The 23,742-nt window shown below is 37.1% G+C and overlaps 1 protein-coding gene across 2 annotated transcripts in view; it reads right to left on the reverse strand.

Annotated features, from left to right (window-relative positions):
• The window catches only part of Akap200 (A kinase anchor protein 200), a 130,561-nt gene that overhangs the window by 47,588 nt on the left and 59,231 nt on the right, over window positions 1-23,742 (reverse strand). For both annotated transcript variants that reach the window (XM_065353454.1, XM_065353453.1), the window contains exon 3: window positions 1,873-2,193. In XM_065353454.1, coding sequence (XP_065209526.1) covers window positions 1,873-2,193 — 321 coding nt within the window. The remainder of the gene's footprint in view (window positions 1-1,872; window positions 2,194-23,742) is intronic.

Raw genomic sequence — 23,742 nt, forward strand, 5'->3', positions numbered from 1 at the left:
ATGTAACTTCTCTTCATTGAAAGTCGAAATCGTAGAAATTTGATCATTTTCATCAATAAGCTTTCCAATCAAGAAAATAATAATCCACCAAAAGGATAAATCAAATTGGAAAATTTTTTCATTTCAACATAATTACGTATTGTGGCAATTTTCCCAACAAATGGCAATCTAAGCAGCTATAAGTACATAAATAGATACAAAACACGTCAATAAATATTCGACCAAAAAAAAAAATCGACCATAAAACGTATAGCAACGACGTCTGAGTCAGTGTTCCGAATTATGCGATTGCGAACGTTCGCAGACGAATGACGAACTACCCTTAACATTGCTGGAAGCGCCCTTTCGCACCCCGATCACTTGCCGCACCCATCGTCACTGTATAAAGTCTGACTCACCACACCCACGCAGCAGCAAATACGATACGGAAACTCATCGTCGATTCTCCGAGTCAGTCGAGTTATATCATAGCTTTTTTCTCGTCTCTCCACCCCGCTCTCCCCAACATATGTTTAGTCTGTAAGACTACGTAGAAAAGCCCTTTCTTTATTCTTCTTTCTAAACGTACCGTGTATCTGTATAGTGCACAGTTCAGTGTTCAACCACGGAGTGTCTGCAGCCGATGCCCTTCTTTATTCATCGATACGTACAAAAATACATATAAATGTAAAAACGATGCCACTTTTGTACAGTTCTCTCTCTCTCTCTTTTTTTCTCAGTTTTCCATTTTTTTTCCACGTACATAATATCTATCTCATATCTTCCACTATACGTATCTTCTCTCTTTTTTCATCCCACTCTTCTAGCTTTACAACAACAACAACAGCAACGACGATATGAGATTGATAACGTCGGCCCAGATACCTCGATATACGTATACATACAACCATTATGTAAACCATACTCTCTTACTCTTGCGCAGCGATTTCCTTTGTAAATACATCAACTTCACTGATCACTTGATCAAATAACACAGCGAGCAGGATGAATTTCGACGTAATATTTCCTTACCTCGACTACAACGAAGACGACGACGACTACGAGTCGACCTTTTAATTTCTAATCTTTTAAAAGCATCGCTCGCTTAGATTTCTCTCTTTCAAAATCTTGAACGCGAACGATGGCGGCGAAGAGGAGCAGAAGAAGCAGAGTGCTTCGCTCGTCGTAGTCGTCTCCAGCCCTCATTTAGTTGAACTGCCCTTTGCCCTGCTGTTCCGTCATCATCGTGACAGCATTCAGCAGGTCTATAAGCTGTCACGACTGATTTGAAAATGAAATATACACACAACAACAATAACAACGATGAAAAAAAATACCACTTTTATTGACGGAGTCTCTCTCTCTCTCGTCTTCGTTGAATCGTGATTCGAAGAAACGCGTTATTCATTAAAACAACAATGAAATCTCAACCCCTTCTCGCCGTTCTTTGCACACAATTTGAAATCATTACATGTATGTACTTCTAGCACATCTTTGATCAAAAGCACACACATTGTACCATTCCTTCAATTGCTTAGTTCGATCAATTTCAAGCTTTCGAAATTTTTTAAAGTTTGCAGAACACGAGATGAAAAGAGCATATGGTGAGCTCTGGGCAAAGGAGTCGAAAGGCTTCTTCGAAATTGGACTCAACTCCCAAAAACTTGATTCTGAACAGCTCCTGAACTTTGTTTTTCGACAAAAATTCACTGAAATCCAGATCAATACCCCGACAATGGCTCCTCTGAAACATTTCAGTACGTGTTGGAGCCTCACACAAAAAAATCGAGAACTCGATGCGTCCCTCCTTCTAGGAGCAGAAAACTCAGTGGTCCTTTACTTCGATTCCTCATTCGGAAATTTTTAAATTGAAACATGAAAAAAGAAACTTACTTCTGGAACGGTTTCTTGTTTCTCTTCTTTGCTGGCCGGCTTCACTTTGTCTTTTTTCGAAAAGCTGAACGATCTGAAAGACCATTTTTTCTTAGGTTTCTTCTTCTTTTCTGACGAAGCGCCTTCTTCGGGCGTCGATGGTGTTTCGCTAGGGCTGGCCGGACTGCTGGGCTCTGCAGGTTTGTTTTCTTCGATGGTAGTCGTGCTAACTTCAGCTGGTTTTTCGGCGGCTTGCTCGGACGATTCTTCGGTTTTGGCGGATGATGGCGCTTCGCCAGATTCGGCTACAGTTGTGGTCGTCGAGTCGGCGGCCGCTGTTTCCTGCGCGAAACAATAATAAATTATTATCGGACGAGTACATTACAATAAACGCGGCGATAATTTATATCATTTTTATACAACTAGTTGCGTGAGCCAGTAAGGGTGTGAACGTGTAAATTATTGTGATTCGCAATCGGCATAGTAATTGACATACGAGCCAAGTATCAACCAGCTAGCTACGCTAGGTATAATTGACTGAAATTCTCATTTTCACACCTTTCGTTTCCGGAAGAGTAGGTAAATGGTATACCACAATAAAGGGTAATTATATTCGTCCGGTTCAAATTCAAAATGCTTACACAAATAGATAGGTCGTAGATAGGTAACAGGTATATTAGATACAGACCACTTGGACGTTTCCCTCACATTTTCATAGTACACTCTTTTTTTTTGCACGAATCGTTCCAATACTTGAACTTCAAACCGCAGTATTTTATTATTCTTTTTAGATATTTTGTTGCAGGGTTGACGTTTGTAGCTTTAAAACTGGCATCATGGAAAAATAAATCTTGAAAAATGATATTTTAATCACAAAACTAAAGAAATTATGTCGGGGAGGGGGAGGGGTGGTAATGTGATCTTATTATTTTGAAGGAAAAAAAAGTGAGAATTTAAAAAATAATAAATATTGAAACATTTGTTAAATTGATAAGATTTTAAAAAAATATATTGAAATAGATTATAGCCATTAAGAAGGAGGGAGGGGGAGGGGGAGGGGGGGGTCAAAAGTCACAAAATCCTGAACCTTGGTTTCTCAATATTTACCGTTTTTTCGTAAAAATTTGGGGCTCTAGGAAATTAGATTAGTTAGTTTGGTTTGATGGAAAAAGAGGTGAATTAAGTTCAACATTGTGGATTTTTCAAATCTTCAAATAATAGCTTTCAACATTCGCACTCCTCAAGTTGCCGTGGTTTTTTGGTGGGGGAGGGTCAGGAGGGAGAGGGAGCCGAATTCCCAGAAAATGTTAGCCCTTCCCCTCCCCACACATATACGACAAAAAGTGAAACTTCAGCCCCAAGAATAATAAAAAAAAATATGGAAATTTCATGAAGAATTCTGCATGCAAGAGGGCTATTGAGCTGAAGAGGCGGGGGGGGGGGGGGGTACTTGAACTTTGGCGTTTGAAATTTTGGCTACTGAAGATCGAGGAATGCTTTTCGATCCAGCCTGATTTCGTTCAAAAAGAAAAGAACGATTTAAAAAAATTTTCTTATGAGCAGAAATTAAAAATTAAAAAAAAAATGACTTTATTTTTTCCTTCAATTTCTGCAAACTTTGGGGGCAATATACGATGGGCTTAGGGAGATGCTTTCTTGAAAAAAACGATTATTTAGTTGAATTCTGAGGCAGAAATAAACAATACATTTCTCGATTGATTGAATTTTCAGGGATTTTACTCAAATTTCTCTCAAAAAAAAGTAACTCTAGTAACTAAAAAAGTGACGAAAAGAGTTTTCGATGTAAAAAAAAAAGGTGACCAAAAACAGGCATCGTAGCCAAATTTTTCTAAAAAAAAAGTGACTTTAGTGACTTTTATTAGTGAAAAGTGAACAAAAAAGTGACCAATTTTTTTCAATTCCAGCGTTCAGGAGAGCAAAAAATCGAAAACCAAAAGCAAAATTTTTTTATTATTAAAATTTTAGAATTTGAATGATGTTTTTTTGAAAGAAGTTGATTTTGGAAATGAAAAAAGACAGACCTGATCGAGGACGAAAGCTCTTGAAAATTTGTATGTTGAGAGGCATAAAAACAATGTTTTTTTGTGAGGTGAGAAGTTTATTTTTTGGCTTTCTTTAGAACTTAATTTTTAAAAAATCATAAATTTTCAAAGCTTTCGAAAATTGATGTTTTGAAAAGTAAAAATCTGTGTTTTTAAAATTCTGAAATAGTTTAATAAAGAAAATTCGCATAAAATCCTTTAAAAATGAGTTTAAAAAAAGGTAATTTGAACAAAAAACGTTTTTTTTTTGTTTAAAAACGACAAAAACATCAAAAAAGTGACTTTTTTGGAAGAAAAGTGACCAATAGTGACTTTTTGATGAAAAAAGTAACCAAAAGTGACTTTTCGTGAAAAAAGTGACCCGCTACGATGCCTGCCAAAAATCATTAATCCATACAAACAGAGGCGAGACGAAGCAATGTGTAGTGGGGGAGGGGAGTGGGAAAGACAAATTGTCCTAACTTTTCTCGCTAGATTTCTTCAACTTTATAATCCATACCCCCCCCCCTCCAGGACCAAGATTTTTCCAATTAATTGGCCAGATGTGGTTCGAATCATGTTTTTAAAAGATGAGTTGGAAACAAACATTTTTTCATCATTGATTGGATTATGTTTTTGGAATTTTTCGAGTTGATTTTTCCATTATAGGGAATGTTTTAAAATTTATTGCAGTAGAATCCAAATCTGCCCGAGCGAAGCGAGGACGAAAGTTGTGAAAAATAGATAACTCAAAACATAAAAACAACACTCTTTTTTATGTAGGTATACTTATTATTTTGTCAAATTGCAAAACAAAGTCAAATTGCAAAAAAAACATGTTTTTTGTCAAATTGCAAAAAAAAAACATGTTCTTTGTCAAATTGCAAAAAAAAAAGTTTTTTGTCAAATTGCAAAAAAAAACAGTTTTTTGTCAAATTGCAAAAAAAAAACATGTTTCTTGCAAGAAGTGCGAGAAAAAACCTGTTTATTGCAAACATTTTCTGCTCTCCTCCCCCTCTCCCCATCCCGAAGAAAAGCTAAAATAAAATCCTGTTTTTTTCACTTTTTTAATTTCACTTTTAAATTTTTCTTTCGTTTTCCAAAACTTTGATTTTTTTTGTTTTTTCCAGAAAATGAAATTAGTTTGATTGAATCTTGACTCTACCTCCCCCTTCCCCGAAATTATTCTATTAAAAACATTTTTTGTCGATTATCCAGATTTTTTTCAAGAGTTTTTTTTGGTGGGGGGGGATCCTGTTTTTTTTTTCTCAAGAAATGCTAAAGCGCTGCTTTTCTACATTTTTATGATCAAACTTTTTTATGATCAAACTTTTAAATTTTCCATTCCGTCTTTCAAAATTTTGAATTTTTTTCATTTTTTCTAGAAAATGAAATTAATTTGAATAAAAAAATGTTAACCATTCCTCCCTCTTCCTCCATCCCCCTCCTCTTCTAAAATTATACATTTTGAAAAATAATTCCTGTCAGAATAATTCCTAATTTTTCGCAAAAATTGAAGAAAAAACTTTTTTTTTATTTTTTTAATCAAACTTTTAAATTTTCCATTTTGTATTTCTTATGCTTTCAATATTTTACATTTTTTCAATTTCTCTTTGAAAATAAAAAAAATTTGACTCCCACTCCTTCCTCCTTCGAAGTTGAAAGTTTGTAAAAAATTCCTCTGTCAAAAGCTCATCTTTTTTCTTTGATTCATTTTCGATCATTTTTGAAAAATTTGCTCACCTCACTAGAACGTTTGGTATCCATTGCCCTTCTACAAGTAGTTTGACAAATAGACACGTCTTCATCATTGAACTTCATTTTCTCTCTTCGTTCGCCTTGAAAAATTGTCGCAGAATGCCCTTTGGCCTCTCAAAATTGAACTAGACATGGTTCTCGGAAGTAGAGGATACGAAAAATTGCCTCGTTGTTATCCGAATGGGTTCTTTCACCTTGTCAGTTTGAACTGGGGCACCCTGTTTGTGTGTGTACTGTGTATATGGTTTCTGATGTTGTGGGTGAAAGTAACATTCACGATGACGCGTACATAATATACGTATAAATTTCTGCGAATTAATTTAGTTATTCGTCATTTTGTACGCGGAAAATACGAAAGAAGAAAAGAAAATTACGTGCGGAGTAATTTACTCTCGTATTACTAATTTTCACCGCTATGTGTGGTGTACTTACATCTACATATATACAGCATAGTACTGTCATTGTTAACCCTTTTCGTCTCTGGCATCCTCAACACGTCGTCTTGGTGCAGACAAGAAAGCAATTAGAGACGACTTGTCGCGTCGATATCGCGGTATAATGAGATAATTTTATATGTATTACGCCGGCCAAGCAGCGAACACTCCTCGATCTACAGCCAGAGTCAGAGTTGTTCGCGAAAGCAAAAGTTTTTTTTTCTTCTCGTTTCGGTTCGAAAGAAAAACTGGTTTACCGGCCGGGCCATGTCCGCGGCGCAGCCACTGCACCTGGACCAGATCTATGCGCGATTGGTTCGCGAAAGTTGAATCGGTTGCGATTGCGAATTGGTGCGGGGTCGCTGAGGATGACGATGACTCATCGCGTCCGTCCGTCACTGCGCGAGACCGTCGAACTTTCACGGTTATAAGTTCGCGACCTTTTACGCGGCCGTGCAGTGTTGGTACTTGTAGTAATAATTGCACGGCGCGATGGATATGGCTGTTCGTGAACCATTTAACTATAGGTATAACGTTGCGCCAGCGCCACCGCCTCCGTCGGTCTCAACTTTCCACGGAATATGCTATTAAACGGTAAAATGACGGCGCGACGCGACGGTAGCTGTCTAACGGATATTGAAAAAAAAAACAGCACGAAATGAAACGCGATATTATGATTGTGTTCATCGACGAGATCGCGATTTTTATGCAGAAGTACAGATGAGAGAATTTTCATGGTGGGGGCTGCATCACTCAGAGTGTTGGGCTGATTTTGATCTAATATGATGTACGTGATTGAACAGGGTGTCTTATAATCCTGCTTATGCTGTTTTTTTACCTGATTTTGAGCTGTTTTTTGCGAGAGTGTTACTTCTGGATTGATTGTTTTGTCAAAATTTGCCCGAAGCCCTTTTGTTTTTCATTTGTAATCAATCAATTTTTGAATGTTGATTTTTTTCATTTTTCGAAATTCTCTATAAAAATAAAAAAATTGACCTAAAAACATTTCCTTCTGAAATTTTTGCGTTTTGGACTCCTTGATGAACGACAAATTCGATTTCGTTCAATTTTTTCTCACGAGTTGCACCTTGGATGATTTGGTATCCTATAGAACAACCATAATTTCCATTCTAACCCTGCTAACAAAGATTGAAAGATGATAGAAAAATTGACTCCTCGCGTCAAAAATAATACTATTTTACTTCTATAGAATTTTATGATTTTTCAAGTTTTTTTTTTTTCTGAAAGCTTTGAAAATTTGAAAATTTTGAAGCTATGAAAATCAACTTTTTACCTACATGTTTTTTTTTGCAATTTGACAAAAAACATGTTTTTTTCTGCAATTTGACAAAAAACATGTTTTTTTTGGCAATTTGCCATAAAACATATTTTTATGTGATTTTTGCAAAAAAAATGATTTTTATACATTTTTGAAATATTTTCATCATATTTTGACAGAAAAATTTTGTATTTTTAGCAGAGTAGGAGAGAGGGGAGGTGTCAAGATTCATTAAATTCACTATTTTCAAAGAAAACTACATACATACAAAAAAATTGAAAAATTCAATGTTCTAAAATAAAACCGAAAAAGAGAATGAAAAATTGAAGAAAGCAGAACATTTCAGAATTTTTTAGTAAATGAAGGGCCCAGTTCCAAGTTGGCCTAAGTCCATTTTTATCATTTTTGAGTTAGCAGCACCATCTGGTAGTACAGGTCGGTTAACACCTTTACCACCTTGTCCCAACCCCTGGCGTTACTTTTTTCGCTCAGGAGTACTGTTTTGCCGGTTCGAAAAAAAAGCTGATTATTCCAAAGTGGCCTAAATCATGCATTTTTTACAAATATTTGTATACAAGTGCGGTTTTTCAGAAGTTTTTCAACGATTTTCGAGTGAAGGCGTTTTCACATGTATTATTTATCATGGTATGTACAAATAGGTGCTTTGAATGAAATTGTTTCAGAAATGTATTAAATTAATGATTCGTGAATTTTTTTTTGAAAAAACGCACTTTTTCAGCTCTTTTTCGAAAATTTTAACATCAGATAATTCCAAAGTGGCCTAAGTCCACTTTTTCTGACTCTTTGACGTGCTCTGGAGCTGAAAATACTCAAAATTAAAAAAATACCAATATGGTACTTTAAAGCAGAAAGATCAAGCTTTACAACCATATAATCACATCATTTATTATTGAAGCGGAAGGGCGAGAAAAACAGTTATTTGCGTTTTTCTCAAAACGGAAAAAATGGACTTAGGCCGACTTGGAACTGGGCCCTTCAAATAAAAAAAAAAAAAAAACTTCTTGCAATTTTGGCAAAAAAAAAACAGACGTCTTAGAAGAAATTTCTTCAAATGTTTAGAAAGGGAGAATGAAAATGAGAGGCAAAGTTTTTTCATTTTCAAAGAGAACAAAAATAAGTGGAAAAAATCAAAATTCTGAAAAAATGAGACTAAATTGAAAATTAAAAAGTGTGATTGAAACAGTGAGAAAAACATTGAATGTTTTGAAATTCTGTCAAAACAGCTGGCTTCTCTGACATAGGTACAGGGTGTTCCAGAATAACCTTTCACATTTTGGTAACCACTGATCTGTGTTCAAGTGGAGCTAGGGGAATGGTAAAGGCGGTTCTAGGTAGCCAAAGCATGCCGAATTATGTTTCAATAGTTATTTTTTGTCCTGGAGAAGTAGATGGCTGTACAGTGTACGTTTACTGTGAAGGTCTTTTTTTAAAAATAAAGACTCCTGGACCCCTTCACTCTTTACTCATCGGTAACGAAGCTCATTTTTATCTAAACAGTGAAGTGAATATACAGAATGTGCGCTTCAAGTGTACAGAGAATCTTTTGATAATACTCGAGAAACCTCTACACGCCGTCAAGTTGACTGTTTGGTTGGGCGTGGCTAAAGTTGGTGTAGTGGGACCATGTGTGTTTAATGAAACAGTGATGGTGAGGGGTAAGGCAAAATGTTGAACAAGTTTCTTGTTCCTGAACTGAAAGGCAGATAAAATAGAGTTACTTACTTGGTTCCAACATGTTGGAGCTACCTATCATTCAGAGACCAACACAATATGTTTAGCGCGTGAGCACTTTGGACATTGAATAATTTCGTTGAACACAGAAATTTAAAGGCCACCTCGATCCCCTGATTTTTCAGCCTATGATTTTTTTTTATGGAGTTACCTCAAGTCAAAAGTGTATCAGGATGAATCTAGGACTCTGAAACATCTTCTAGGTAATCTTAATCGTGAGTCGAGACTGATAGGAAGAGAAGTGTTCAATAATTTGAAAAAATGTTCGGTTGAATGTGTCAAAAATGATGGAAAATATCTCGATGAAAAAATTTTTAAAACTTGATTTTTAATGGAAACTCAAATATACGGTCTAAAAACGGCATGTTTCTACTTCATTTTGGTTGTAAAAGAATTTTTGTAAACATTTTTCTCTCAGAGTAATAAGAAAAACAAATGTGAAAGGTTATTCTGGAACACCCTGTACAACTAAAAAAAAAAAAAAGTAGACCTTCCTTAAAAATGTTGACAAAAAAGGAGTACTAAAGCAGAATAGCACAGATTCATAAGGTATACTCAGTACATGTTTAATATCTCCTTTCGTTTCAAAAACCATACCCAGCTTTACCACAGCAAAAACCCAATCTGATTATCAAATCAACGAATACTACAGTACAGACCTTCGACTAAAACACTCCACAAATTTAAAATGGACAAGGTACGATTCAATTTACCAACCACACATTTGCACACACCTTCAACAGTGACTATAATTCTTACATTTTATACACCAAGACCAAGTACACAGCACACAGAATAAAAGCAAACGTGCACTGTTCAGTTTGAAATATACGCACACAAATAGGCACCTACATACGTACAATAAACCAGTCACTAGCCATTACTTCTAGTTCTAGTATACAAAACAAAGCCAAATTACCCAATAGCTGCGTGTGAAAAGTTGAAAACGAAGTCACGTTTTTCGATATCATACTTACTACGTACATTATAAGTAAACCAAGCCTATACTACACAAATCTCTCAGCATCTACGGTATGGGCTCAGCCTGCTAAACACGACTATACGTATTACGTACGTATACAAATTGCTCAATAATATTCACAACTTTTTTATCATCATACCTCCTCCTTGCCTTCTCCTCCAGAGAGTTCTCATTCCCCATAGAAGTACCTACCTACGTAGTAAGTAATAAGACGTATTCGTGGTATATTTCGTACATTAATCGAACAATAAAGCCATCAATTAGACGTGACGAATGAGAAAAGAAAAAAAGAAACAGTGAACATTGCTGGCTGAAACATCGACAATAATTTTCTTACAGGTACTTTTTCCGGTCTCGATAACGCTATCGTTTGTGGATAGGATACTTTTCCACAATTGGTGTTTTCTCTTTACTCGCTGACATCGACTTGGTGCAGTAAGTCGATGTTTATGAGCAGGTAAAAATATTTCACCTCGAAAAATTCGTAGAAAATCCATCTACCTATTATAAATTAAGCTAGAGAGCATGAATTTTTTCGCTTTTTTACAACACACGGTTCACAAGTAATACCGCACGTATCGCGATATCGTCGGTTATTTCTATTCTCGAATATACCTGTGCACTTAGTTCGTGAAGCATTAGCAAGCTGATAAAATACAGGTATGAGTAAGAAAAAAGTTTTCCACTGTCTAGAAGTCAATTAAAGAACACCAAAGTGTTTAAAAATAACTCTCGAAGAAGACAGACGATTTGCCAAAACGAAGTTACGAACAATTTTAACGAGTGAAAAAATTAATATTGATTGGAAAATTTGGTTAAGTATTACAGAGAAATAAATCGACTTTTATGGACCTCGTAAATGCGAATCAGAAAATCCAGAAATGATAGAACTTTGCAGACGTGTTCAAAAATATTTTATTTTGGGAACAAAATTCTATTAAAGATCTTGGATTTTTTTATCAAAAATTGGAGGAAGTAGTAAGCTAATTTTTTCTGCAGAGAATGAAAATCTATCTGTCAGACCAGACACTGATTCAGCACTTCAGTCATGAACTCATGAAAAAATACGATGACGTCAGTTCCAAAGTCAAAAAACTTGAACTCGCACCACTCATCGCCAACATCATCTCATCAACACGTAATTTTTCTTCGAAAACGCCACCTTCGCGAAGAAAAATACGCCTGATCAGCTCGATATGCAAATTGTCGACTACCAAACATCTGCGTGAACGCGACATATGTCATCTTGCATAATGTCGAGTCGACAAATCACCTTATGCTAATTTACCAATCACCGGGTATGATTTTTTTTCTCGATTTGACAAATTATACAAACAAGCGAGCGGAGCGATATCAGTAGCCAAATTATAGCTCGTTAAAATTCGACGCGAAATAAAAAATTTATGGCGCGAAAAAAAATCCAAATCGATTGATCGAACGCGCCTTAATTAGTTAAACGAACGAAACAACCGACTATATAACCAGACGTGATTGTAAATTACGAAAAAATTAACCTCGCCAAAACGGTCCGCCGCTCCGTACTTTGTCCCTCCTGTGGTCTGCTTTCCTTCGCGAAGTGTTGAATAACACGAACGCGATGTACGAGGTAGAGGAGAGGTACATCAAGTGTAGTAAAACGTACGTGATTTGCTCGGATTTTATTTTACGAACGCGTGAAACACGTCCGAGAAAATATCGACAGATTTTTCCAGCGGATAAGGTGTGCGAGCTCGTTACGTATTCGATTGCGTAATTTTTCGTTTATCCCTAAGGGAACTCGAGACGGAGAAGACTTCGCGATTCGTCTTGAAATTAGAGGTGGAAACGCTGAGAGATGGATTTGAAGTAGAGCCGGCAATGCTACTAGTAATAGACTGCTCTCTACTCAACGAGTTCTGATTATTTCAAGTGATCGAATCAAAATCAGCAGAGGTTCCCTTGTTATTATAGGTACAAATAGCGATGGATTGATCCAATGGACCAGTTTAACTGAAAGTAATCGATCTTTGAGATTATATTTTGATTAACCAAATACATAGATCAATTCAAGTGCCCAATGATCGAAGATTATGTTCAGCTTTGATACTCCACTTTGATCAAATCCACTCATAAATCTATGAAAATGCACTGATGTTGGTTCAAATCATTATTCAGGGTGTCCAACAAAATTTGATATTCAAAAATCGCGACTTTTAGCGATCTTTTTCCGCGACTTTTTTCTCAGTACCCCCCTCTCCATTTTCTAACAAAAAAAAAAAAAAAACGAGTTCCAATAAAGTTTACTTTTTTTTTAGGGAGTTGGTGGCCAACTTTCAATAGTTCCCATGTGACAAAAAAATTTGGTATTCAAAAATTGTGACTTTTCGCGACCTTTTCCTTAGTACTTCCCCCCTCCCCCTTTCTTAAAAGGTATGAGGCTTCGCGATCGGTGGTCGGAGAAAAACTGGAAGCTGAAGAGTGCTCCCCCTGGGGGGGCAGGTGTCTGGAACAAGGGTTATACCACCGGGACCGTATGAGAACAGCCACACGTTAGAAGATGGCAACTCGAGACTTCTAGTGGTGAGGTCATTCTTTGATCATACAAAAAAGCCAACTTTTAAGGACAATCCGATCAGCCCCCAGTCCATTCTGGGGAAGTACTTTGCCGATATCGAATACCAAAATGTGACGTTCAGGATAGTTGATAGGGTCATGGACCAGCTAGTTGTATCCAACGATCTGGGACACCCCTATAGCCTGATCTTCACAAACCACAGATACACCAATGCGATGAAATATCTTGTGCTCAGAGCCATAAAGAAGAGATTCTACCACCCAGTGGGGCCAGCTTCTGTGTCCTCCCTGCTTCCATACAGGGAGTACCTTAGCATCAGTGAACTGCACACTAGCAAACTGACCCCCCACTCAGGTGAAGAGTATACTTGAACATATTGAAAGGAAACGCGAGGCCAAGATCCAGAGGGACAACTGGGGATGTATATCAGTAAGATCAAATGGAGTATTTACAATAGAAAAACTAGAAGACGACCTAATGCTGCAAATCCCAGAGTATTGTGTAAGTTGGGACTTCGAGATGAGTAAGGGCATATCAGTCAAATTCAGACAAGCCTTTGGCAATGTTGACACTCAAGTCAAGGGGTGCCAAAGTGGGTGATGTGGTGGAGATATACAGCAAAGGGAACTGCGTTTTATATGCAGTAACCAAAGAAAGACACCAGGACAAGCCGACAATAGAAGACTTTGTACAAACAATGAAAGCTCTGGTAGCCAAATGCGTTGAGCTAAACATCACAAAAATCACAGTACTAAGATCAGGGTGTGGCTTGGACCAACTTGAATGGCCACTAGTTAAACATTAAACAAACGCTCCTAGAGTGCTTCAAGGGCCTTACAGTGACTCTGAGAGTTTGCACCCTTCCACCAAACATGAAAGCGTGACTACCTGAACAAGATGTCAAAAACTAATATTGTCAACTGTAAATCAAATTATGCCAGAAGCCAAATTCAAGACATGAAATATGTACTCAGGACCGAATTTACCTGGATCTTGAGATAATCCTAAAATTTACTATAATATTTATCTATAATTGTAAATACATACTAAACTTATAATACAGAAAACAATCTTTTCTTGTGGGCAGTTGGTGAGAAGCCCTAAGCAAGTGCACCAACTGCCCACAAAAGTCCAAATTAACCTCATGGCAATAACTAGGGGACCTAACTTGTTGGGATCACCCCTAGGCAAAATCACTCCTCCTTCAAACTTCACCCTGAGACAGGTTGGGGGCTCAGTTGTGATTGGAACAGGTATGCGACTACACATGAAGGGCGGTTTTCCAAAAAGCGATAAGTCAAAAATTATGATTTCGAGATAAATGATGTTTTTAGTGCCCATTCCAAGGCGCGATGCACTTGGAGTATGCCACCTATCCTGCATGTTGTATTGGATCTACCTCAACACGTACGTGTTGGTTTTGTGGTGTAACTCAAGTTTGCAGCGCTTCTGGGGCAGAAAAAGTAAACTGACTTATCGCTTTTTGGAAAAACGATTTTTCATGTTTTCATTTATATGATAGAACCAGTGTTGCAAATCGATGTAAGTCAACTCTAATTCACAATATAAAAGTATATGACCAAAAAAATTGATTACAAAAAATTTTTACCTGTATTTTAAACAAAAATTAAGTACCTATTACAACACTATAAATTGAAAAAAAAAAGATTTTTGATTTTAAAAAAAATCTTACTACTATTTCGGCAATAAATTTACGAAAAAAAATTTTTGATTAAAAAAAAAAATGTTTACTTCCATTTTGGCGATAAAATGGACAAAAATTAAGTATTTATCTACAGCACTATCATTAAAAAAAAATTTATCTGCATTTTGGCAATAAAATGAAAACGAAAATTTAGTACATATTACAGTACTATCTATTAAAAAAAAACATATTCGCAGCTCTATTTTGGCTATAAAAGTAATAAAAATGAAGTAATCATGACTTATTGCGTTTTGGAAAAACGATTGCAATCCGCAACTTACAGAAAAGCTGGATTGTGCGTAGATGAATAGGTATTTTGGGTAGGATAGGCATAAAATAGGTGAGATACGACCTATAGAACACAATGCCGTGAAAAACTCAATTTTCAAAAAAATTGACCTTATCCACTTTTGGAAAACCGCCCTTCACATGGAAACGAAACCTAGGAAGTAACAACTGGGCCTTAGGCAACTGCCTAGGGGTTTGGGTCGTGGTGGACAATCCGTCACACCTCCCCCCTCTCCCCTCCCTGCACAGCCTTGAGATGAAGCTATAATTATATTTAGATACATAATGTTTATTCTAGTAACCCTTAGTCTAAGATTGTTTTTTCTTTAATAATAAAATATCCCCACCGCCTGGTGCGGATTGGGGAAAAACTTTAGGAAAAAAAATGGATTTCTAACATGTTTACACTATTTTTTAAGGAGTTATTGGCCAATTTTCAATAGTTCCCATGTGACATGAAAAAATTTGATATTAAAAAATTGTGACTTTTTGCGACCTTTTCCCGCGACTTTTTTCTTAATACCCCCCCCCCTCCCCTTTGAAATACACACTGTAATTGAAAACTTCATTTTATAATGGAAATGCTTCAATTTTAAAAAAATGAATTTCAAATCGGGACGATTTTTAGCGACTTTTTCACGATTTTCGCGACGTATTTTCAAAATCGCGACTTTTTCGAGACTTTCGCGACCTGGTGGACATCCTGTTATTGGATTGATCAATTGATCATGTAGTGTAAAAAAAGGAAACAGTACGAGGCGGACGCAAACGATGGCAAGTTTATTCGCCAAGACCCTGAAACAGCTCTTAATGACTTACAACTGGTTACGTTATACTTCAAATGATGTTCTTTCTCTATTACGAGTATCATTATTCCGCCATTTCTTAGAAGTCGAGTTAGAGTACAGCAGAACAGAGCTGCGATATATGTATTTGAAAAATTATACATGTAGATGTGCCTACCTAACGAATAGGTACAATGAACAAGCTAGCTGAGCGAATACGTCTTGTAGAACTCTTGTATCACGCAAATCGTGCGCGATTTCGTAGAAACCTACAATTTCCCTCCTATCTTTCTTTCTTCTTTTATTTCTTCCTTACTCGACTGCTACATCCACATCGCGGCCGGCGCGGCGTTTTATTTAATACGTAATTGTAATTTGTATACGGTTGTAATGGCTCGCGCAATTCCAGCATTGTTTGGACTTTGAACCGATTTGTTTCGGAGTCTTCTTCTTCTTCTCCTCTATATCTATTCCTATTCCAGCACGCAGTATTCGTTTTGTTGCTACTATAACTCGTATGTACTTATACAAATGTATTTTTGTGTGTTTGTGGGTTGCACGAATGTTGACGATGATGGCAGACGAGCGGAAGGCCGCATGTATAATATTTTTCAACACACATCTGGTTGCTTCTGCGAACTGCCAAATGGTGTTGTTGTGGCTGCAGGCAGCAGAATAGAGATATTCCAGCGAAGGGTGGTCTAGTGCGAACTGTGTTGATGGATGAAGTTAGTTAGGGAGTCGATGGGGGTGACGAAGCGATGTCTAGTAGACCAGATTTGAGTGTAAGCGAACAGGAATGTGGTTATTTTGGAATTTAGTGGAGAAGTAATGGTGGTGAAAATATTTCAGATTATTACCCTCGTGAACCTTTATGCCCAGGCTTTAGGTTCATTTGGACCAGTTATGGGGATGTGAATTTGAATCGACTGAATTTCTAGAATTCTGCTCAGGTTTCAGTTACTCTTTCAATTTCGTTACAACACACACACTGAATTCTATTGATTCAATATTTTTACATATGAACAAAACAATCAAAAGAAGAAAGAGTGCACACTTCAAGAGAGAAAAAAACGCCATTTCTGCATCTCTCTGAAGTATACAGGAAACATCCCATTAAAAAACAAATCACCATCTCGTATACCTAACCTATCACCTAGTCACCTGCCTTCCCTACAAAATAATAAACGTATGTGCTCAACAGTAAAAACACTTTTCCACTCGAGCAGTCTTACAATGACTTCCTAACGAAGGGGCTTTCACCACTTCTTCAATGCTGCCGGTAAAAAAAAGAAAGAAAGAAAGAAAGTAACGAAAAAAGTCAGCATGAAAAACAAGACAAAAAAAAGTAAAAAAGGACATCAACGAATATAAACGCAGCAGTAAAATTTAGCGAGCAAATCATTTGACACCCCTTCATTAAACATTCCATTTTACGTTTCGTTCGTCTATACAGAAAAGAAAACGTTTGTAGCGAAGGAGCTACGTAAGCGAGGGTCGAAGGATTTGTGTCTTTGAAGCAAGCGTAAACAAGCTAATTACTGAACTTAACGTCGTCGGTGTAAAAGAGATTACTACGACGATGGTGCGAAGGATCTGCAGCAGAACACTTAGGGGGATGGTAAATTCATTCGAGAGGTACTTACTCGCAAAGTGAGTACCTAAGTTTGAATAATGCATTTTTATAAGCGCGTTGGTACCCTTATTTTTGCGTAGGTATTACGGTTTTACTCGTTTTCAAATCTCTAAAAGGACAGAGAATAGAAGATATCGAAAGAGATTCTTCGCTTGGAAGATATGTATTTTACTCGGTGGAGGGAGACAGACGCAAGATTCAGGTGTTTCGATGCGTAGGTCTAGGCAGGTATTTGTATTATTCTTGGAACAGGTGTTGCTGCGGAAGGGTCCCCAGGTCCGTAGTTTTGTGGAATATTAGTGTTACAATCGAACTTTGATACACGTTGTGCAGGTACATACATGTCAATATAAGGAGGGATGTGCTTATGTAGGTTAAAGACATTTTGGTGAGATTTGGTCACTGGTTGCAGTGATGATCTGATGATCTTGTGAAGTACTATAGGGAAGTCTTAGCTCAACTGAAAAGAGAAATTTGATCACAGTTGTTCTATTCTTTCGCTGTGTGATAACAAAATCACCACAAAAAACACGTACTTTGAATTATATCCCAAATAAGATCACCGCAGTGGCCGCTGCCGTTGCTGCGACAGCTGTAATGGTACCAGTACCACCATTGGTCAGCGAACAGGTCACGTGTGAATGACCCTCGGCGTTCAAAAAGTGTCGTATGAACGCGCCTCTAATGCACAAGGACGACGCGATACTATATATACTATATAACAAAGCATTGTTGCTCTGTTATGCGTGCGTGTACCCCTGGCTGCCCCCTGCCCCTCGTATCGACTTCACCTGCGACTCTCTTTCTCTCTAGCGCGCTTTCTGTTGACCATTCTATATGTTTCTGTTGGGTATTTACGAGTATAATATAAGCTATACGTAAATGTACGAGTTCTTGAGTAAACGAAATCGTAAATTTCGAATAATCTGGTCTTTTGTTAATTAAAAAGAATCCGAGTCTTTGTCATTTTATATGCGATTCTATACTGTGTACAATGTGTATGGTATGAGTTGGAATAAACTAAGTTGAAAGTGAGTCATGAAAGGAAAAGTCGTTTTTGTTGGTGTTTTTTTATAGAGTATTAACTTGGCAGGTTCGTGTATAAGATTGTTTCATTAACTCGAGTAGAAACTAGACTTTTTCGACGATCGGTCTTTTTTTTTTAAAGAGGAATTTCGAAGAGGGAGAACATAGGCCACACAAATTACAGTATTTAGATGAGAGAGATATCTTAGGGTCATTGTCCTGGAAAAGTGTGCTAATCTTGGGATTTGTTTCGTATAATTTTCAACGAGGGTTTATGAGATTTGATGAGTAAGCGTTTGAAGAAGGTTTGTTATACGTTGTCGTAGTCGCTTCTTTTTTGCTGAAGATTGCCCAACTTACTTTGAATAGGGTGCTTTTATTAGTTTCAGGGGTCTTGAAAGCTGTTGTTTATTGCTAAAGTAGTTTTTTTTGACAAGATGGTCAAAAGAAACTTGGGGATCTTTAGTGACAGATGAAAGGGACAAAGATAGCAATATGGGCTACGATTTGATTAGAACCAAGATTTTTGGAAAGAGCGCGGTCTGAAACCCCGATAACCAAAATTTAAGCTATACCCAAAAAAATTTTTGACTTTTGGCAAATTTTAAAAAATCAAAATTGATTATTTTTGAGAGATGTGTTTTTTTTTGTTTTTTTTTGAAAAAAGCGTATTTGGTTTAGAAAAATAGCCCTGGAACTACATCTCCTCTCCCTCGAACCAAATTTCACCATTTCTGGATATTCTGGAGCCTCCAGTACTATTTTCAATTTCTCCAGAATCTTAAAATTTCTCCAGGTTACTCATTGAAAGGAAATTTCTGACTTGCACGAATGGCTGTGCCCAGAAACAACCCATTCAAACCCGCATTCAACAATTCCGAGCCATTTAGAATCCTTTAGCGTGAGTTTCGATTTCTTCAAAACTCTGAAACTTCCCCAAAAGACAATCACATGGAAATCAATTTGGGCACCTAAAAATCGAGTTGTGGCTTATTCTCGACCTGTTTGAAAAAGGTCAATCCACGTTTTAACCTTTTTCCAGGTGCAAACCTCCGGTGCGTTTCTTTGCCCAGAATTTTTAAAAGAAAAAAATTCAAATTCAAAAAAATCAAAACTTTAGTGTTTGTAGGAAAATTTTTGAAATTTGCATGAATGGTTGTATCTTGCCTAAAACCACCACCCCTCCACCCCTGATCCGCATTTCATAATTTCTAGCCATTCTGGAGCCTCCAGCGAGATTTTCAATTTCTCCAGGATACTCAAATTTTCCAAGAAGGCTGTAGAAATGATTTTGTGCAACTAAAAATCGATTTGTGGTTATTTTCAAAACGTTTATCCACAGTTAACCCAATTTCCAGGCGAACACCTCGAGTACACTTTTTTGGCCAGCATTCCACACTTGTCATTGAAAATAATATGTTGGTCAAAAAAATGCACTCGAGGTGTCTGTCTGAAAATTGGTTCAAATATGGATGAAATCGTTCACTAGGTCGAGCATAAGCCACCACTCGATTTTTAGGTTCTCAAGTGAATTTTTACTTTCTGGAGAAATTGAAAATTTACCTAGAGGTTCCGGCATAGATGGACAAGATACAGACATTCGTAGACATTTCACAAATTCCCCTTCCAGAAGAAAAATTTTGTTTTTAATTTTTTTCTCGTAAAATTTGTAAGTCAAAAAACGAGGTGATGTCTGCTTCGAAATCGGGTCAAATGCGGAAAAGCCCCTTTAAAAAGATCGAGAATAAGTCACAACTTAATGTTTAGATGTCCAAATTAATTGTCACGACTTCTGGAGAAATCGAAAATTGCGCTGGAGGATCCAGAATGGCCAAAAATTATGAAATTCGGCTCAGGGGTGTTGATATTGGTTCAGGACGAATTTCCATTATTTTCACAGCTTAAATCAGCATGCATTTTATTTTTTTCAATTTTTTTTTAAACATGGTCAATTTTGAATTTTAAAAAATTCGCTACCAGCTGAAATTTTGATTGTGGGGACTTCAGACCACATTTTTTCCAAAAATCGCACCCATATTAAAATTGGAGACGGACACTTTTCGTCAGTCGAGTTGATCCATTAGATCCAGCAGAGGATTTGTGAACCTAATCTTTGATCTTTTGATGCCTATATTCAAACCTGATCTAGCTTACCTATTCAATCAAAAAACAATCTCAAATATTTATGCATCCTCATGCGGTTTTCACAGCACTTCAAATAAAATGAAAATGGCAAAGTTTGGCAGCAGCACTCAGGTTTTATCAAAAAAAAAAAAAAACCCTTCCAACATTCATTAGCACCCGTATAGGAGTACCTATAAAAGTGCACTTACATTAATATTCCTACAAGTTGGTAGCATTCGCGTTCTCACAATCACATAGGCACCTCCAAAACCTAACTGATAAATAAACAAAACACGAAAATGACGAACGGAAGCTCGTTCCGGTCTCTATCGATTATAATTATCGGCTGGTGTATTTTAATAGGAGTACATAACGCCGGAGGTCGTTGTGGTTTCAACTTCGACAAGACAACGCCAACATTTTCTTTTCAACATATACAAGATTTGGCGCTACGTGTTGAACTCTCCTTTCATATTTTCCCTCAATTTTCTTCAAAAATCAAACTTCCAACTTCCATCATTATACACTCGATCACTCGATTAGATACCAATTCCAACAACCATCTGTACACTTGCTCTACTTTCCCCTCCTGCGCATTTTCAAACCATGAAAATTTTAATACATCTCATCGCAACACAACCGGTAGATAGCTTCAACTTCAAGGGTCGCCGTCGATTTGTAACGCAAACCGTGAATTTTACGACCTATGAGAAACCATGAATTATCATTTTACCACACACATATACGCGTAAGCTTTACATAAACTACTACAAACACACCACGCCACGCTAGAACGTTTTAATAACTCGGTAAAATGAATTTAAAAAGACGAATGATGATGAAAAAAAAACCAACTACGACAACTACGGCAGTAATTATTTTAATGAAATAAAAAAGAAAAAAAAATCAACAACAAAAACTACTATTCACGGTTCGCAAACCACGAGCGTTGTTTTTTGGCGGTAGATGAATATTTTGGATGTAGTAGGTACAGGTAGGTAGCGAGAGAAGTGTTACGAATATGGTTCTTTTTACACTACTACGAGTACGAATCCAACCTTGCGAATAATTCTTCTGCGTTAAATACGATAACAATCGAGTAAACGGATAATTAAACCGCGATTTGGTGTTGATTAAGCGTCGACGCGGTGACGACGAGGTGAGATTAGCACGAACATCTAAACTTTACCAAAAATAAGTACGAGTAAAAATAGAGAAGGGGGGATTTCTGTACTGGTTGAAAAAGTGAAGTTTATCTACGTTCACGGTACGAAGTGTCTAAAAGAAATGGGCGTGATAAGAGAAAAAAAACTCTTCTAAAAAAAGGTAAACAAAAAATTGAATTTCGCGTTTTCGAAAAATTCTTCACATTAATTAAAAATAATATGATGATTTTAATTAATCGATTTCGTAGAGTTAAATGATGAAATTTTTCCTCCATTTTCACGCCTTTTTTTATCGCGTTCATTTGATTAGGACACTATGTATGTATAACGCATTTTCAAAATGATTATCACCACACTCCTCCTTCCTGCGAATAATCTAGCGAAATGGAATTGAGATAAAATCGTACACACAACTTCTCATTTCCCATTTTTTCCCACAAATAGTATCAAAAAACCGAGTTTTAATCTGATAATCTCATGGAATTAATGTTTTTTTTTTCAATTTTTTGAAACTTCTACAAATTTAAGTTTTGCTACATTAAGTACTCACGTTCGCAGTTGAAAATGATTAATTTTCATACTCCCCCAACTTCCGCTCAAACATTTCTTGATATTTAAATTTTTCGGAAATAATATTCGAGGATGATTCAAATTCTCTCCATATTTTTCCTATCATCACCACCAAAAAAATGAATAAATTTGAATCAAATTCACTTTTTCAAAACCAACCAAGGCACTGACCGGATTGATTGGGGGCTCCTCACAGTAGCCATTCTTGAACCTGGGAAAGATCCTGATGATAGGAAAAGCTACAGATCCATCTCACTCCTGTGCCATTGCTATACTTAAGCTATTCGAGCAACTACTTCTCAATAGAGTACAGGACACAATTGATAACAGACTTATCCCTCAACAAGCTGATTTTCGCCAGGGGAAAAGCTGTACAAGTCAGGCCACCAACCTCATACAACACATTGAAGATGGGTTTGAGAAGAAAAAAATCACAGGTGCAGTATTTGTTGACCTAACTGCTGCATATGATACTATGAATCACCACCTACTGTGCAAGAAAGTATATGAAGTCACCCAGGAGGCCAGGATCACAATTTCACCACCATCATTAAATCTATGCTCAGTAACAGGATGTTCTATGTAACCCACATGGGAAAGTCCAGTAGATGGAGAAAGCAAAAAAGTGGACTGCCACAGAGGAGTGTTCTTGCCCCAATCCTATTCAATATACATATACAAAAATGACCAGCCAATCAGAGACCAGACCAGACACTTCCTGTATGCAGATGATCTAGCAGCAACAGCTCAGGGGGATACACACATAGAGGTATAAGAAATGTTGCAGGAAACTCTGAACAGACTGCAGACCTACTATGTGGATAATGCCCTCAGACCAAACCCATCCAAAACTCAAATGTGTAGCTTCCACCTGAAGAATGCAAAGGCGAAATGCACATTGAAGCTGGTGTGGGGAGGAGTGCAGCTGGAGAACTGTGAAAATCCCAAGTACCTAGGAATCACACTAGATCAAACCCTCACATATAAGAGACACTCGTCGGCCTAGAGTCAAACACACGTAACTCCATTGGCACTAAGGACCCTGTGTAAAATGGTCTTTACACTGTGGCGCTCCCTATTGGACTTGAACGCTCAACTAAAAGATAGGTAACATCGGGTGACCACCCCGAATGACCTACCTCGATGGTGAGGCGCCATTTAGCGTTAACTCCAATTTCCAAAATTTTACAGGAGAGCCTGTTGAAGTTTTCAAATCGAGATATTTTCAACAAATATGTATTAATTGAAAAACTGAAAATCCCGTTTCTAGTTTGGAGTGTTGGGAAGGGAATTCTAATGCTACCAACACTGTTAAGGCATTTTTCAGGGAAATAGAAGCGAAAAACGATGAAGGTGTTGTCATGATTCCAAAATAATGAGCTGTGATTGGTTGAAATGAAATCATTTAACGTTAACTCCACGAATTGATGGATTATGATTGGACAGTTCTTCATTTTAAGGGGATTTGATGTCAGAATTTCAAAAAACCAGTGGTACCACTGGATCGGGCGCGAAATTTCCCTTAAGAATTCTCTAAAAAGTGATTTTTGAAAAAAATTGGATTTAACGCTAAATGGCGCCTGACCATCGACCTTTTAGTTGAGCATTCAAGTCCAAAAGGGAGCGCCACAGTGCAAAGACCGTTTTACACAGGGTCCTTAGTGCCAATGGAGTTACGTGTGTTTGACTCTAGGCCGACGCACTGTGAGAACACAAAAATGAAGGTGGAAGCAAGAAATAACTTACTGCGGAAACTAGTATCAACTAGATGGGGAGTGAAGCCAAAGACA

Source organism: Planococcus citri, chromosome 2, assembly GCF_950023065.1.
Source record: "Planococcus citri chromosome 2, ihPlaCitr1.1, whole genome shotgun sequence".
NCBI lineage: Eukaryota > Metazoa > Arthropoda > Insecta > Hemiptera > Pseudococcidae > Planococcus > Planococcus citri.